At 42.2% G+C, this 17,001-nt stretch overlaps 1 protein-coding gene across 1 annotated transcript; it reads right to left on the bottom strand.

Annotated features, from left to right (window-relative positions):
- Nucleotides 1–339: 339 nt before the first annotated feature.
- On the bottom strand, nt 340–12,992 carry si:ch73-70k4.1 (Fanconi anemia core complex-associated protein 20). Its single transcript, XM_038269025.1, has 4 exons — nt 12,800–12,992; nt 6,812–6,962; nt 3,756–4,162; nt 340–1,368 (listed from the first exon to the last, which is right to left on the bottom strand). The coding sequence occupies exons 1-4, from the start codon at nt 12,943–12,945 to the stop codon at nt 1,296–1,298; spliced, it is 777 nt and encodes a 258-aa protein (XP_038124953.1). The 5' UTR covers nt 12,946–12,992; the 3' UTR covers nt 340–1,295.
- Nucleotides 12,993–17,001: the final 4,009 nt, after the last annotated feature.

The following is a 17,001-nucleotide window of genomic DNA, read 5'->3' on the forward strand; positions in this document are numbered from 1 at the left end:
TCCTGGACAGGGCCGCCTTTTACAGCTGCTTTTTGTATCTCTGCTTCTGTCTCCTTGACCCCAGTCGGCCTCGGCAGATGGCCGCTCACACTGAGCCTGGTTCTGCTGGAGGTTTCTTCCTGTTAAAAGGGAGTTTTTCCTCTCCACTGTCGCTACAAGCATGCTTAGTGTGGGGGATTGTATTTGAGTCAATGAGTCGATGCAATCAACTGGTTTTCCTTAGATAGAAAACTTTGTATCAATTTGACTGTATGATCTGGTTGAACTGTAAAGTGCCTTGAGATGACATGTGTTGTGAATTTGGCGCTATATAAATAAACTGAATTGAATTGAATTGAATTAAACAAGAAAATGGAAGAACCAAACATACATGGCATAAATAACGAAAAATACAAATGGTTTATCTTCATTGTGAACAAACTGGGAGAACGACGGGGGAGAAGACCCTCCTCCACCGACCTAGGAACCATCCGCGGTCCCCGTCTCCAAAGTTTGTCCATGAGCACACAAAGTTAACTGGTCTTTGTCACGTTTAAATGTTGCAGATAAAACTTCATCAGTGTTCAAGATTTAACGGACTTTATGGGAGAGCTCCAAGTCCAGAACCCCTGCTGACCCAAAAGAACACAGCAGCCCGGCTCACATTTGCTAAAAAAAAAACCCAAAGATTCAGTGGAATGGAACAAAGGAACATACTGCTGGTCCGGTTTCATCTAAAAAACTAACCGCATTTCAGAACCAGAACAAAATGCTGACAGTCAAACATGGTGGTGGCAGTATGATGTCTGGGGCTGCTGTCCTTCATCAACTGATGTTCCGTGTCCAGCCATCAGTACAGAAGCTGAGGCCCCGGAACATTCTGCTTTAGCAGGACTGATCCAGCGCTGCTGCTGAATGAGCCAGAACCAAACTGAGGTTCTGATTGGACCTCATGTTTCCCCCGGCGACCTCTCCAGCAGCTGATGATGATGATTCCAGAACCAGCCTTAATGTGACAGATGGCTGAGAGGGAAACAGGTAAAACCAAAGTCTGATTTAAATGTTCTCCACCTCAGTGGAAACAATCAGTCAGAGCCAACAGACGTCTCCTAATGTTTGGGAGCTTCAAACATCTCCCCTCATTAATTCTCCATCAGCGCCGAGCCGCTGGGTTCTCAGTGGAAAGTGTCAGCAGCTCAGTAAATCAAACGAAGCCTTGGAGGTGCTGCACTCTGACCACGTCCTCTTCCGTCTGACTGGATCCTGGAGAGTGTCGGGATACGGAGGTCCGGGACGGCGGCCAGCTTCCCGTCGTCTCACCAGGTCATGTCCTCATTCATCATGGAGAGACACTGGGCCAGGTGGCTGTCCTGCTCCATCTGTGTGAACCTGAGGAGGCGAGAACAAGCACAAGTGTTGGATGAGAAAACGAGTCTTCAAACAGACCAAAGACTCCAGCGCTGATTGGAGTATGTCTGAGTGGCGGCCATATTGTCATCTCTGTTCTGAACACGACTAATTTACCTTCAGTTAAATGATGAAAGGCAGAGTCTGCTGCTGAAGCTAGCTCAGCGTTAGCTGCTATGGAACAACAGCTGCTTTATGTCCCAAAGGCTGAGATTTAAAAAGACTCAGTCTGCCCTGAACGTCTCGTTGCCATGACAACCTGAGCTGCAGGAAAGCGACTGTAGTTTTAGACGCCCGTCAGATCACTCCCACAGACCAGAAACCGAATACCTGGACCTGCCGACGAAGCGGACCAGAACCAGACCAGCACCATGGCCAGCACCAGACTAAGATCAAGACCTGAACAAAACCAGAACCAGACTGGAACCGGAACCAGAACCAGACTTGAACCAGACATGGGTCAGAACCAGCACCAGACTAAGATCAAGACCTGAACAAAACCAGAACCAGACTGGAACCGGAACCAGAACCAGACTTGAACCAGACATGGGTCAGAACCAGCACCAGACTAAGATCAAGACCTGAACAAAACCAGAACCAGACTGGAACCAGACATGGGTCAGAACCAGCACCATGGCCAGCACCAGACTAAGATCAAGACCTGAACAAAACCAGGACCAGACTGGAACCGGAACCAGAACCAGACTGGAACCAGACATGGGTCAGAACCAGCACCAGACTAAGATCAAGACCTGAACAAAACCAGGACCAGACTGGAACCGAAACCAGACTGGAACCAGACATGGGTCAGAACCAGCACCATGGCCAGCACCAGACTAAGATCAAGACCTGAACAAAACCAGGACCAGACTGGAACCGGAACCAGAACCAGACTGGAACCAGACATGGGTCAGAACCAGCACCAGACTAAGATCAAGACCTGAACAAAACCAGGACCAGACTGGAACCGAAACCAGACTGGAACCAGACATGGGTCAGAACCAGCACCATGGCCAGCACCAGACTAAGATCAAGACCTGAACAAAACCAGGACCAGACTGGAACCGGAACCGGAACCAGAACCAGACCGGAACCAGACATGGGTCAGAACCAGAACCATGACCAGGACCAGACTGGGACCAGGATGGGACAAGACCCAAACATGGACCAGGACCAGACCGGAACAAGGATGAGATCTGAACCAGACTGGGATCAAGACCCAACCAGAAACCGGACCGGAACCACACAAGACCCAGACAGGGACCATACCAGTACCAAAAGCCAGACCAGAACCATGAATGGAACCAGACCGGGATCGGAGCCAGGACCAGACCGGAACTAAACCATGAGAGAACCATAACCAAACCCAGACCAGGACCAGAACAGAACCAGACCATCTGCTGGTCCGGGCTCAGTTTCTAATGTCACAGTTTTAAATGAGGTTTGAGGAAAAACTGCAGCTAAATCCATTAATGTTTAAACTGTCTGACTTTTGTTTTCAAAAAGCTGCAGTAAATTCTGGTGGATGATGTCACAGTGGGAGTGGAAGAGAAAATGCAAGGATTTTACCAATGAGACCCAACCCTCTGCAAAGTGTCGACCGCTGGGCCGCTGACTGGACTGGACGTCAGCAAAGAGACATGAGACACCCGTCCTGAGGGCCGGGAACAGCCCCGGAGCTGACGGCTCGGTTATGTCACACTGGAGTCTACCAAAATCCCGGACAATTCTGAAATTCCCCCTGGACATTTTTTTAGGTATGAAAAGTTGCACATGTCCGGGAAAAAGAGGACGTCTGGTCACCCTACCATATCAACAATTTAATGTTTCAGTGGGTGAGTGCTTGTTGCTATGATGCGTCTTTGCTCAGCAGCTTGGCTCGTTGCAAACCAACCAATCAGAGCACAGCTCATCTAAATATTCATGATCATACCATAAAAGGAAGAAAACCTGTCGTTTCATTCTAGGGCTTTTAACCAGGCTGCATTAGGGCTCATAGAACAGCTAATATGCCATTTTCAGCCCAACCAATGTTACACACCCTATTCAGAGACCCGAAGGACCAGATACCCTATAGAATTGTTCTATCACCGCTTTAAAACTCAAATTATGAGATTCATCCCGTTAAGCAGGATTAGGTTTCGTCCTAAAACTGAAATTAATTATTTTCTTGGTTGGTCTATTGGACTGAAAAGGTTCCTGGTTGTTAAATAAGCCTTACTCAGACCTGGGGGGTTCTGGACCTGAGGGCGTTTGACCAGCTCAGCGTTTATTCTGCTCACTCTAACATTTAATAATGATTCATTCAGCTGGACTGATGTTCTTCTTTTTCTGTATTTTTTGAATAAAACATGAAGAGCAGCTCTTACCCAGCAGGGAACACATGCAGACACATGGGGCAGCTCTGCAGAGCTTCTTCTTCTTTAACACTCTGCATCTTTTCCTTCTCTTCACATGTAGAAATCGGTTGGTTGAAAACCTTTTCAAACTGAGTTTGGAGCCGTTCGCTCTGCTGCTCCTGATCTCTGGGCCTCTGCTGTCCTGAGGAAGAGGACGCTGCTTTGTCCCACCGGTGGCCAGTCGGCCTCTGACTTGGACCTGGTCTGCTGGTGGAGGATGGGCCTCTGGTCTGAACTGGGACACTATCCTGAGACGACGAAAAGCTCTGACGATCCAAACCCGATGGTGAGGGTGGTGGACTTTGTTCTGGAAAGGGAGGAACTTCACTACAGAGATCAACTCTCCACTGCTCCCCTGCTTCTGCTGCTGTAGGTTCCTACAGGGAAAGAAAATTCATTCTTCATAATTCTACCTTTAATAGAGGAGCTTGTTTGTTCATCATTTAAATGATTCTACCAACAATGAGGTCCTGTCCTACTTTATTCCATCTGCTCAGTTCATCAGAGTCACTGGCTGATCAGTACACTGGAACAATGATCAAGAAATAAGTAAACATTTCTTAAATTAAGTGTGAGATAATTTGCCAATGGAATGAGTATTTTTACTATGTAGTATTTTAAATGATTAGATAGAATCCCAGCCTTACTGTTAACTTACTATTACTACTAACATACTAATAACAACGCTAGTGTTTGTAATATGAACTAATTATAAATCAAACAAGAACCCAAAAGCGAAAAGCCGCATGTTGGGTGCAAATCTTAGGGGGTCTGGCAGCCTAGTGGTTAGTGCAAAGGGCTTGGAATCCTGAGGTTGTGAGTTTGAAACCCACTCCCACAGACTGCCACTCTTGGTCTCTAAGGCAGTTAATTTCTTTATTATGAGATTATTAAAATTAAAAAATACAATTTTTTCCCCTTTATTTTATTCTTATTTCAACAACACCCAGAAAGCAATTATTTGTGTACTACAACCTGTAGTACTACATTTGCTCTCATTCATCTCTGTACGTCTTTATGCAGGGTGCAATGCAGCTAGGGCTGCAACTAACGATTATTTTAAAAATCGATGAATCGGCCGATTATTTTTTCGATTAATCGATGAATCGGATAAAAAATATTTTTTATACTAACCTCTTTATTCCAAAATAAACATTTTAGACAGAACAAACAAGCACACAAGTACAGGTTGCTCATTAACTGTACTGGTGCAATATGAAAAATAAATGTTTGTGTTAAAACTACGCAAACTTACATGAGAAATGTAGAAAGACATCCACAAAATATAGGCTACTTTGTTTCATAAAGCGCAAAAAAAGACTTTTTTTGTTTTTTAAAGCCCCTAAGGGGCTCAAACAATAGGCCCCCCCATTTCAACAAATGAGTTTTTTTTAGACTAGAAGAGTTCTGCCTTTTAAGACAGGAAAGTATAGCAGTTAAAGTTGCTACTTGAGAAAATACTGAACCATAGAGATAAAAATAGCCCTGTGATTCAAATTATAAATTGTATTTGGAATAAAAATGAGAGAACTAGGGGTGCTAAAAAACACATCCTCCAAAGACAGATATTTACATGGGAATGTGGCAGATAAATAATTGACATATTACTGATCTTGCTGGATTTTATTCTGCTTTACTTCCATAAATTGCAGGATCTTCTTTACTTTATCTTTGCCAGAAGATTTAAACTTTAAAAGCCTTGCCCTCATTATTTGCAAGTTAATTTATTTATAAAGTAAATATAAACGCTGCTTAAGCTAATTCAAATGAAATTAAAAGTAAAATAAGTAGCCAACTGTCTGTAACCTACTAACACGGTAAGGAAAGCATCAGATGAGCTACCTGAGAAACTAACGTTACGTTTCCCCACTTTAAAACCAAACAAACATGGTCGCTCACCCTGCTGATCAGCTCTCTTCACTGCCATCAAAGGCTCCAACGTGTTTCCTTTTCAGGTGCTGCATCATAACAGCGATGCTTCCCTGCCATGTTAATTTGTTTTTACAAAAGTTGCATGTTACGACTTTTTTCGCTTTACAAAGCGCAGGCTATTTTAATTATTGTGATCAATTTGCAGCCGTCAATCCCGACGCATGCGCGCTTCATTTGCAGTCTGGACGCTGAGGGTAAACATCCTCTGACTGCAGCGCTGAGAGGGACTCCTGCGGGAGCGGAGTTGGGATGGGGGAGGCGCCCCACGGCAATGACGACGGCGGCGGCGGATGACGCATTAATCGCGCGACACAACTTACCGGTGATGAAATTCGTTACCAACGCTTTTAAAAGTCGATTTTATCGATTCGTTGTTGCAGCCCTAAATGCAGCATTTCAATGTTTTCCAGGCCGAGGACCCCAAACTGATGGCAAGATGGAGCGGGACCCCCTAATTATATATATGGTATGAAATCGTGTTCTATCAAACTGGTTCTATTGTCTCTCTATTACAGATGGAGTAATGTAACTAAAGTAATCCCTCCCTGGGATTATTAAAGTATTTCTGATTCCTGGTTGATGGGACAGGTGTTGTGAATGAAACTGTGCCCAGTTTGAAAGAGCTCCTGTCTGAAAGACATCTTCTGCTTCCATTTATCTGTTTACTACAGTCTGTTGAATTCATGTTAATGTGGATTTAAAGACATTTCAGTTAGTGAAAGGAATAGCAGCGGGGATTATAAAAAAGAAAGTAATCAACCAAAACTTTCGTCACCCACATGCAGTACCTCTGTGGACCCCTAGGGGTCGGGGACCCCCTGATGAAGACCTCCGGTTTACACCTAGGAGGTCACATGGTCTGTGACTGAGCTCCTAATGATGAAATTTGCATCGTTTCTGATCTGATTTTGCATTAATGTATAATAGAAATATTAGCTGAAGTTGTAACAAAGGAAAAAAAAGGTCTTAGAACTTCTAACTGGTTGAGCTCTACATTTGAATTGTGAACCCCTGGGAAGTCTGAATGTTAATGATTAATTTGTCTAATGTGTCTGTAAACGTATCCACTGCAGAGGCGGCCTATGCTGACTTACCTCAGCGGGAGGAGAGGGAAGATCAGGAACCTGATCCCAGCGCTGGTTCTGCAGGTATGGCAGAGCAGACATCAGTGTGAACGCCCACAGGCTCTCCACAGCAGGGGGCTGCAGTTGGTTCCACCATGCTGCTGCTGCAGGGAGCCAAGACCTGAAACCAGTTCAGACATGCATTACAAAGCTGGAAAAAAAACTCACTCTTCATTTAAATAACCTGCTTCATGCCTGATTATTAGCAAAAAATGTGATCCACTTCAGACTTTTTAAGGTTTAGGAAAAAGACTAAAATTTAAGTTTGTTTTTTTAAATGATTGTCGATGCATTTTTAATCTAGGCTTTAAGTTATTCATAAGGCTGCTCTTTGATCTGGAACACTGTGGCTCCTTTTGTGAAGTCAGTCAGAGATGTAGAAGATCTTCTGAATATATCAGAGGAGTGGAAAATAAAATTTATGGAGAAGAAGAAGCAGGTTTGGGGCAGCTGGAAGTAACAGACCATGTATTTTACAGACTCGCTCATCTTTTTGAATAAAATGAAAAAAGGCTCAATCCTGAACCTAAACAATTCTGAAAACATTGTCATTATAACCAAAAGCGTTTCTGTCCTATGGACTGTGAATGACAATGAAAATAATCTGGCATCTTTAAAGCCATCACTGCTGCCCTTTAATGGAAAAGTCCGGTCTGCAAGGAATAATCAATGGATCATTATTTATACCTAAAATTAATACATTTTCAGTGATTTAATGAATTTAGTGTTAATTAGTAAAAAATAAAAATAATATTTTCATTGCGATCACAGTCTAGGAGCGGCCATTTTCGCCCAAATATAGTAACATCTTTAGATGCAAAACCCCATCACGCACCTCAAAATATTTTGCAAAACATAAATTTGTCAAATATAAGAGGAACATTGTAGTTTGGTTTAAAGAAAGCATTTTAGTTTATTATAATTTAGTTTGTTGCAAGGATTTAACAGTTTGAAGAACTAGAAAATTGCACCATATGCCAACTGTCACAAGGATGAGCATGACAAGGAAGGGCTATATACAGGTGCTGGTCATAAAATTAGAATATCATGAAAAAGTAGATTGATTTCAGTAATTCCATTTAAAAAGTGAAACTTGTATATTATATTCATACATTACATACAAACTCATATATTTCAGATGTTTATTTTGTTTAATTTTGATGATTACAAATGACAACAAATGAAAATCTCAAATTCATCATATCAGAAAATTAGAATATTACTGAAGACCAATAAAAACAAAGGATTTATAGAAATGTTGGCCAACTGAAAAGTATGAACATGAAAAGTATGAGCATGTACAGCACTCAGTATTTAGTTGGGCCTCCTTTGGCCTGTATTACTGCAGCAATGCGGCGTGGCATGGAGTCGATCAGTCTGTGGCACTGCTCAGGTGTTATGATAGCCCAGGTTGCTCTAATAGTGGCTTTTAGCTCTTCTGAATTGTTGGGTCTGGTGTATTGCATCTTCTTCTTCACAATACCCCATAGATTTTCTATGGGGTTAAGGTCAGGAGAGTTTGCTGGCCAATTAAGAACAGGGATACCATGGTCCTTCAACCAGGTACTGGTAGCTTTGGCACTGTGTGCAGGTGCCAAGTCCTGTTGGAAAATGAAATCTGCATCTCCAAAAAGTTGGTCAGCTGCAGGAAGCATGAAGTGCTCTAAAACTTCCTGGTATGTGGCTGCGTTGACCCTGGACCTCAGAAAACACAATGGACCAACACCAGCAGATGACATGGCACCCCAAACCATCACTGACTGTGGAAACTTTACACTGGACTTCAAGCAACGTGGATGAAGTGCCTCTCTTCTTTTCCTCCAGACTCTGGGACCTTGATTTCCAAAGGAAATGCAAAATTTACTTTCATCAGAGAACATGACTTTGGACCACTCACCAGCAGTCCAGTCCTGTTTCTCTTTAGCCCAGGCAAGACGCTTCTGACGCTGTCTGTGGTTCAAGAGTGGCTTGACACAAGGAATGCGACAGCAGAAACCCATGTCTTTCATACGTCTGTGTGTGGTGGTTCTTGAAGCACTCACTCCAGCTGCAGTCCACTCTTTGTGAATCTCCCCCACATTTTTGAATGGGTTTTGTTTCACAATCCTCTCCAGGGTGCGGTTATCTCTCTTGCTTGTACACTTTTTTCGACCACATCTTTTCCTTCCCTTCGCCTCTCTATTAATGTGCTTGGACACTGAGCTCTGTGAACAGCCAGCCTCTTTAGCGATGACCTTTTGTGTCTTGCCCTCCTTGTGCAAGGTGTCGATGGTCGTCTTTTGGACAACTGTCAAGTCAGCAGTCTTCCCCATGATTGTGTAGCCTATAGAACTAGACTGAAAGACCATTTAAAGGCTTTTGCAGGTGGTTTGAGTTAATTAGCTGATTAGAGTGTGGCACCAGGGGCCATCAATTTTGAACCTTTTCACAATATTCTAATTTTCTGATATGATGAATTTGAGATTTTCATTTGTTGTCATTTGTAATCATCAAAATTAAACAAAATAAACATCTGAAATATATGAGTTTGTATGTAATGTATGAATATAATATACAAGTTTCACTTTTTAAATGGAATTACTGAAATCAATCTACTTTTTCATGATATTCTAATTTTATGACCAGCACCTGTATTAGGGGTGTAAATAATAATCATTTTGTATCGATGCAGCGATCCATCAGCCGACGATCCAATTCATCGATACGTCCGCAAGAGAATCGAATCATGTTTTTTTTCTTCCTCTGGTCTATTTTTATCCATTTGCTCCTGGGCGTAATTCTCCTCCCGTGCTGCGGTGGCGCTAAACCTATTTTGCCCTCCTACCTCGCTTCCTGGTTATACTCTTACAGCAGTGTGTTGCAGTGAGCTTGACACAGACATTTTAAAATTATGCTCAATATTGAAGTGTGGTCTGTGCTACACGCTGTGGGTCTAGATACGGCCGAGGCGGCGAGGAAGTGGGGGCGAGTTTAGTCCGACGACGGAGGGACATGAGGGCCAAAAAGAGCGGAGATCCAGGCGGAAAAATGCTCCCAGCGTTCTCGCGCACCTCGCTCTTCTAGCGGGTCAAACTTCACGAGTTGTTTTCCGCAATTTCGGTCATAAAAACAGAACAAGCCGGCCTCCTGTCTGCGGTCAGCTACAATCTGGGAGAGGAGCAGCGGAGCGTCTGTGGAGGGGGCGGGACGTCTGGAACCGAGGTATTGCATTGCACTCATTGCACTGATTTTGTTCAGTATTTTTTGATGCAAGTTCTTTCAGAATCTATAACGCAGGGGTATTATTATTTTTCAGTGAATGAGGTTTTAATAGGAATAGGTGGAGTGCAACTTTTCTACGTCTGTTATTTGCTGTTGTTTCTAAAAAAAAAATGCATAACTATATTACAGCTTTCATTGATTTATTTCAAATTTGAAACACCTGTAAGGTGTTAAAAAAAAAAAATTAAACAATTAATCGAATCGAATCGTATCGTGGTGTATTATTAAGTATCGAAAATAATCGAATCGTATAGTCAGGAAATCGATACTATATCGCATCGCCATGGTGGATGTGATTTACACCCCTACTATATATACTGCATGCATCATTTAGGTAGTTAACATTGGATTACTTCTTGAGTTCCTTGAGTTATTTACCGTCACAGGTAGGAGCTTCGGATGGAGAGGAAGTGTTGGGGCCGGTAGGATGTAAGGAGGGCCGCCGGCCTTCGCACGCTGAAATTAGGACTGGCCGGTATCACAGATTACCATGCCGAACCTGGCACATTGTGACAAACACCAGATACAGCACTGGGGCTATGGCAAGCAGTTTTAACATAAATTCGGTTGTGCCTCCTTTCCATTCAAGATATCTCAAATTGTTTTAATGACTAGACGTTTTAGCGATTTAGGTTATCTCTAATTATATTTTGACTAGTCAAAATACCTATTCGGGATATCTCTAATTACATTCTGACTATTCGAAATGACGTCAGATTTACCATTAACTTGTATGGAGAAGTCAATTTAGGATATCTAGAATGAATTACTGACTATCTGAAATACACATTTCAGATATCCATGATTAAATTACGATTAGTCATAAAGTAATTTCAAGATATCTCGATTTTAGTTTTGACTAGTCATAATTCTAATTAAAGATATCTCAAATATCTTGCCACAATAATTCATGCTATCTTAAATGTATTTTAGGATAGGAGATATGTATATGATATACTAGTGAAAACTCCATTATAGATATCTTAAAAGCAAATAATGACTAGACAAAACAAATTTAAAGATATTCGAAATTCCTTTTAAGATATCTCTAAATGAATTAAAGATATCTTTAATTATTCAGTTTTTCCATTAAAGATATCTCAAATTGACATTCTGACCAGTCAGAATGTGTCATGATCTTTTTAATGGGTTTCCAGGAGGTTCATTCCTAAAAAAAAATCCTTACTGTGAGTTTAATCCACAGGAGGAAAAGTAAATGAAATTTCGGTGCGAAATTTGAGATATCTTGAAAGGAATTTTGACTAGTCAAAATGTAATTTAAGACATCTTGAATTATTATTCTTCCTAATCAGAATGTAAATACAGATATCTTAAAGGGATAGTTCGGGATTTTTGACATGAATCTGTATGGCATCCCCATCACCAGTGTCATGCAATCACACTGACTTACCCCTGGCAGCATCCTGTGAGCAGAGTTCTCGTCCAGCTTTGGTCAAGCCGAAAGTAGTCCGGCAGGTTTGCTAGACCCAGCGAAATAAAACGTTTCTCTTCCCAAAACATTATGTGTTCAAAAGAGTGATATTTTTGCATCCCAAAAACATTGTAGTGGAAAAAGTCACACGTCGTTATCACTTGGTCCTATTTTCTCTCTGTTCGTATCAGTGCGCGCGACACCATGACCTGACAGCTAGGGCCTACTAACCTGACAACAGCCAGATGCATGGGCTGTTGTTATACGAACAGAGAGAAAATAGGACCAAGTGATAACGACGTGTGACTTTTTCCACTACAACGTTTTTGGGATGCAAAAATATTACTCTTTTGAACACATAATGTTTTGGGAAGAGAAACGTTTTATTTCGCTGTTCCTAAAAACCTGCCGGACTACTTTCGGCTTGACCAAAACTGGACGATAACTCTGCTCACAGGACGCTGCCAGGGGTAAGTCAGTGTGATTGCATGACACTGGTGATGGGGATGCCATACAGATTCATGTCAAAAATACCGAACTATCCCTTTAAATTACCATTCCGGATAGTCAAAATGTGGTTTTGTTTTGTCAAAATGTATTTTAGGATATCTGGAACGTAATTATGGATGGTCAGACGAAACCGAATTTATGTTAAAAAGGCTTGCCATACTAGGACTTGATCAATAGCCGATACTGCACCGTGACGCCACAAACCAGTAGGTGGCAGTAGTGTTCTGTGATGAACATGGGTGCCTCCAGTAAAGCACATTCAAATGAAAATTACTCCTAATTAAAAACACTTATCAATTATTGAATAATATGTAACATAATAGTTTGAATTCTGAATTTGACCGGACATTTCCTTTAAAAGATGCTGAATAACCAAGAATATTGCTCCTTATTTTTGGCTAACTTTACAAACGACATCCAGTAACTAACTGACCAAAGTATACAGTAGAAAACTGGATGTGTTCTAACTGGTAATGACTCTTTTCACTTCAGTCACAATGAAGGGCTTTTAAGTAATAAGAGGCTTTTTTTAAAGCCAAATAATGTGATTTATTTTCAGGCTTTAACTAAATGCACAGTATGTAGGCGGAGGAGCCATCTTTTTAAATAAGATAAAGTTACATTAGAACTGCAGTCAATTAGAGAGACGGCCAGTCAGCTCTCCGGCTGCTCTGCAGAGACCACCATCCAGAAGCAGACCATAAATAACGTAGTTTGCTTTTAAAACGTTCCGCCATGTTTAGGAGCAGCCTGACCTGTCAGCGCCCGTTGCTCCGTCTGTGGACGGCTGACCAACTCCGCTCCTCTTCGGTGTTATCCGGGAGCAGATGTCTGCCTGCTGCTCCTCCACACAACTCTTCTTTCGCTTAAGTTTAGACTTGGAGCCAGAGGCTTCAGCCATTCCTTTTCAATAACTTTTCATTTGCGCGCCGGTCTGAATACTTCCGGGTATGCTGTGTCTGACGTCATTTAAAGATACCCAATCAGAAGCTTCGGGGGGCTGTCCTTTGAGTGAACTGTCCAATCAGGTGAAAGCTACGCCGTATTTCTTTTACACACAGCAATTATAAAAAAAGATAGGGTAGTTCTTCAGACATCTCTTTTTTGTAAAAAAAAATATAACTAGTTTTGATATTTTAGATTTCCACTAAATAAGGCTGTTTTGTCTACTTGCCAGACATCCCAAGTTCCAAAAACTCATTTCAGGGAGATGCTTAAATTCTGTTTTACTAATTATTAAAAAACAATAAGGTGATAGCTTCAGGGGTATTGAGATATGATCCCAGTTTTCATCTGTTTTTGTTTCACAAGAAATAAAAAAAAAAAGATGCTAAAATTTTTACAGATGAATTTGACAGTTTTTATTGAGTTTAATTCAAATTTTATAGAAAACAGTAGTTTTACCTTAAATTAAGTCGAAAATATGTAAAATTTCTAAATTATAAATGTATATTGACCTCATAAGAAATAGAATTTTTATTGAACCTAATTGAAAAGAAATTAGGTTCTATTTGAATATATTTGAATCTCTTGCCCTGTTTTTATTTCATGCTTTTCTGGGCCCCCATGAAAACACGCTGGCCCCCTCCTTGTCCCCTGCTATATTTGGTCTAGATCCGCCTCTGTTCCTCACCTTCACTAGACATGGATATACTTTAGTATATTCTGCTTTCAAATTAGTCCAATATTTTCATTTTTTACTTGAGGATTCAACCTCTGCCGTTTCCCAGGATGCACAGCTTGGAGTGGTAACTAGGTGGCTGCCAAAGAGTAATTTAGAGAAACTTTTCAGACTCATCCAATCAGCCGTCTGATCAACCAGTAGTTCTTATCCGCACATGATGCATGAATTATTGTATTATCTGCCTGCTCTCACTCGCATTAAAAGAACACCACCTCACATAGTCTAAAATCCGGGATAATTTATCTGACTCGTGGGCATCCGTGAACAACTATCTATATCAGGTAGACTACCGGAACTCCCCGGAGACTTGGGATGTCTGACTTGCAGGCATAGAAATGTGATGATCAGAAGAATTGTTGGATTTACATGCCTGCCTGTTATTATTGCCTAAATAAATCGGAATGTTATTAGGAAAATACCTGATGTTCAAATTAAACAAGTGCAACATCAGGCAATTTTCGGCGGAAGCCGAGAGCTGTCGTACTTGACTTTTTTTTCCTTTGCTTTCTGGAGTTAATGACATACCTATCTCGCTATCACGGTTAAACCATTATTTTTTTCTGGAGATAACGAGATAATTATCCAGTTATCATGAGAAAACAGCTGTTGATTTCTTGAAAAGGTGATTAACCTGTATAAGTAATGAATGAGGCTGGCCAACAGCACTGGATTCCCAGTCCCAACTCTCCTGGTACCATGTCTTGTCTCTGTCCCTCTCAACCACTGGGCCCGCCTGTCTCCATCTGAGTGTGTCTGTCTGAGCTCGTGCTGAACCTGCCTGAACCCTCTGAGGATTCCTGGAACCCTGGATCTGTCAGTTCCTTTTTGGATCTGAACCCCTGTTCGGGCTACAGACTCCTGGATATCAGAACTGTCCTGTCCTAAACTTTTTCCCTGGCCTGTATCGGTCTTCTGCTGCTCACTGGGGCTGCTGCATCAGGGACACTCTAGATGGCGCCTGGTTCTGGTCCGCCTCCTCACACACCTGCAGATGGTTACCTTATTAACGGAGCGCTCTTAAGCTGCTGACTGCTACTTCCTCGACGCCAGAGTGTTTGCCAGTTTTGGGTACTCTAGCCAAGCTGAGTTTTGCTGAGTCAAACAAAGTTCTTGTCAACCTGAGTCTTTATCTTGTTTTTTTGTTTTTGTTTTTACCTCTCGGCAGGAAGTCATCCTGCAAACTGGATGTTTTGGACCTTCTCTCCCTGGAAGGATCATCTGAGCCTCAAACTGAGCTAAGGATTTAAACTGGAGGTTTGAATCTACTTTCCCCAAGAGATCGTTTGAGCTTCACACTGAGCAAGGGATTCATCTCCACTACGACCCGTTCAAGTACCGCAGGAAATCTGAGTGGCAGTCAGCTCCTCCGTTCACCTACAAACAACCACATTCTGGGTAAACCCTGTTCTGCACTCCACCGAATCAGACAAAGACTGGAACAACAGCACACAGACTGGAGTCAAAGAGTCAACAACTTATCTGGAAACGTGAGTCAGCAACCAAATCCTCCTCTTCAAGTTCACAAATCAAATTTCCCACTGAGCCTGAACTAACCACTGTGTCTTCCCCTCACTTTTCAGTTCCGGTTGAGCAGTGTTCAGAGCAACACTTCATTCTGCATTATCTCCTCAATAAACCTGTTAAACTTTTTCCCCTGGTCTCTCTGAATTGGTTTCTCTGCATGTGGGTCTGAGCTCTTGATAAAATCATGACAACAGCAGCCCATGTTCCGTTTCTGTTCTGTTGTTATTTCTTTTTTGGTCGTTTAACGTTTTTAAACTTTCCACTGTCTGACTCGCCTGAATACTCTGTCCATCTGTCCCATTTGTATGACAGTTAGAGTTGAACTAATATATACTGCAGAGTGGGAGAATGAAGCATAATAATGAAAAGGGGTCCCTATGTCCTCAAGCAGTCTAAGCCTATAGCAGCATAACTATAGAGATAGCTCAGAATAACCGGAGCCACTCTAACTATAAGCTTTATCAAAAAGGAAAGTTTTAAGCCTAGCCTTAAAAGTAGACAGGGTGTCTGCCTCACGGACTAAAACTGGTAGTTGGTTCCACAGGAGAGGAGCCTGAGAACTAAAAGATCTGCCTCCAATTCTACTTGTAGAAATTCTAGGAACCACTAGTAACCCTGCGGAAGAGCTCTCAGTCTGAAAGAGGAACAATCAGATCGCTGATATAGGATGGAGCTTGAACATTTAAGGCTTTATATGTTTATAGTTAACTCTGCTAGTTCTAAAACAAAGCAGGGATGATGTAGCACAGCTGCTACTGCTGCTGTGATTGGTTAAAGCTCTACATGGGAGGAGGGTGCAACTTGATGATTTACAGAATCAGCTTGAAGAATTATACTGAATGTCCCTCCCTTTTGCAAACAGTTTTCCCCAGAACCTTACCCCCTGAGTACCGCTTATCCTGGGTTAGCTCAAGTAGTATCAGTTTTATCACTCAATGATTTTTATAAAATCTAAAGTAATTTGCATTCAAATCATTAGAGAGACAAATCTCTGTCCTCACATTAGCTTTTTCTGCATTTCATTTACCTAGTTTATTCTCAACCTAATCCTTGCTTTCACACCTGCTGCATATACAACTGACACGTCCCTCATCAGACACACAAACAAGATCACATACATACAAACACCCCTGCTGCCTATCAGATACATCCAGAGGCAGATCTGCAGGGGAGCGGGGTGTCAACTTCCCCCAGTTCTACCCGTCTGTCTAAATGTATCTTCTGTATTTATTTGTTGCTTTCTTTATTTTGTGGAATATTTGGTTTACTCTGTTAGCCTAAATCTGTTGGGAGCTGGAGAAGTTCCACCTTTCTCCAGCAGAGTCCGCCGTGGATCCTCCTGAGGGAGCCTCCTGCACAGCTGCAGCCCATCAAGATCATCAGAGGATCCACTACTTAAGCTGTCTTCAGACCTTGCCTCAACGCCGCAGTGTTGATCCAGTTGGTCAGCGCCTAAGCCTAGACTCTCAGCGTAACTTTGTGACTTTGAATCCAGCCTGGATTCTAACCGTTGTCTCTGTCTTCCAGGAAACCAGTGTCTCCTCTGTGAAGCTCAGGAAGAGCTAACCTGCCGAGCCGACCCTCAGAGCCAAACCTGAAGAATCATAGAGAACTTCCATGCAGCCCAGGACTAAGAGCTGGAAAACCCTAAGCCAAGGTCTGTTCATGATAAGACGTGAGACGCTGAAGCAGCAAGCGGACTCTGCTGATGAACTCCTCTCCAGATCCAACAGTGACTCTCCCAAAGTT

The sequence above is a fragment of the Cyprinodon tularosa genome, unplaced genomic scaffold, assembly GCF_016077235.1.
Source record: "Cyprinodon tularosa strain WSP-4 unplaced genomic scaffold, ASM1607723v1 ctg716, whole genome shotgun sequence".
Lineage (NCBI taxonomy): Eukaryota > Metazoa > Chordata > Actinopteri > Cyprinodontiformes > Cyprinodontidae > Cyprinodon > Cyprinodon tularosa.

Bases quoted from the DNA above. Each gene is read 5' to 3' on its own strand.
- si:ch73-70k4.1 (XM_038269025.1), bottom strand. From the start codon at position 12,945: ATGGCTGAAGCCTCTGGCTCCAAGTCTAAACTTAAGCGAAAGAAGAGT. The intron at 4,163-6,811 runs GTAAGTCAGCAT...CTTTCCCTGTAG, and splicing joins TTCCCTCTCCTCCCGCTGAG to GAACCTACAGCAGCAGAAGC. The intron at 1,369-3,755 runs GTAAGAGCTGCT...TCGCCTCCTCAG, and splicing joins CTGCATGTGTTCCCTGCTGG to GTTCACACAGATGGAGCAGG.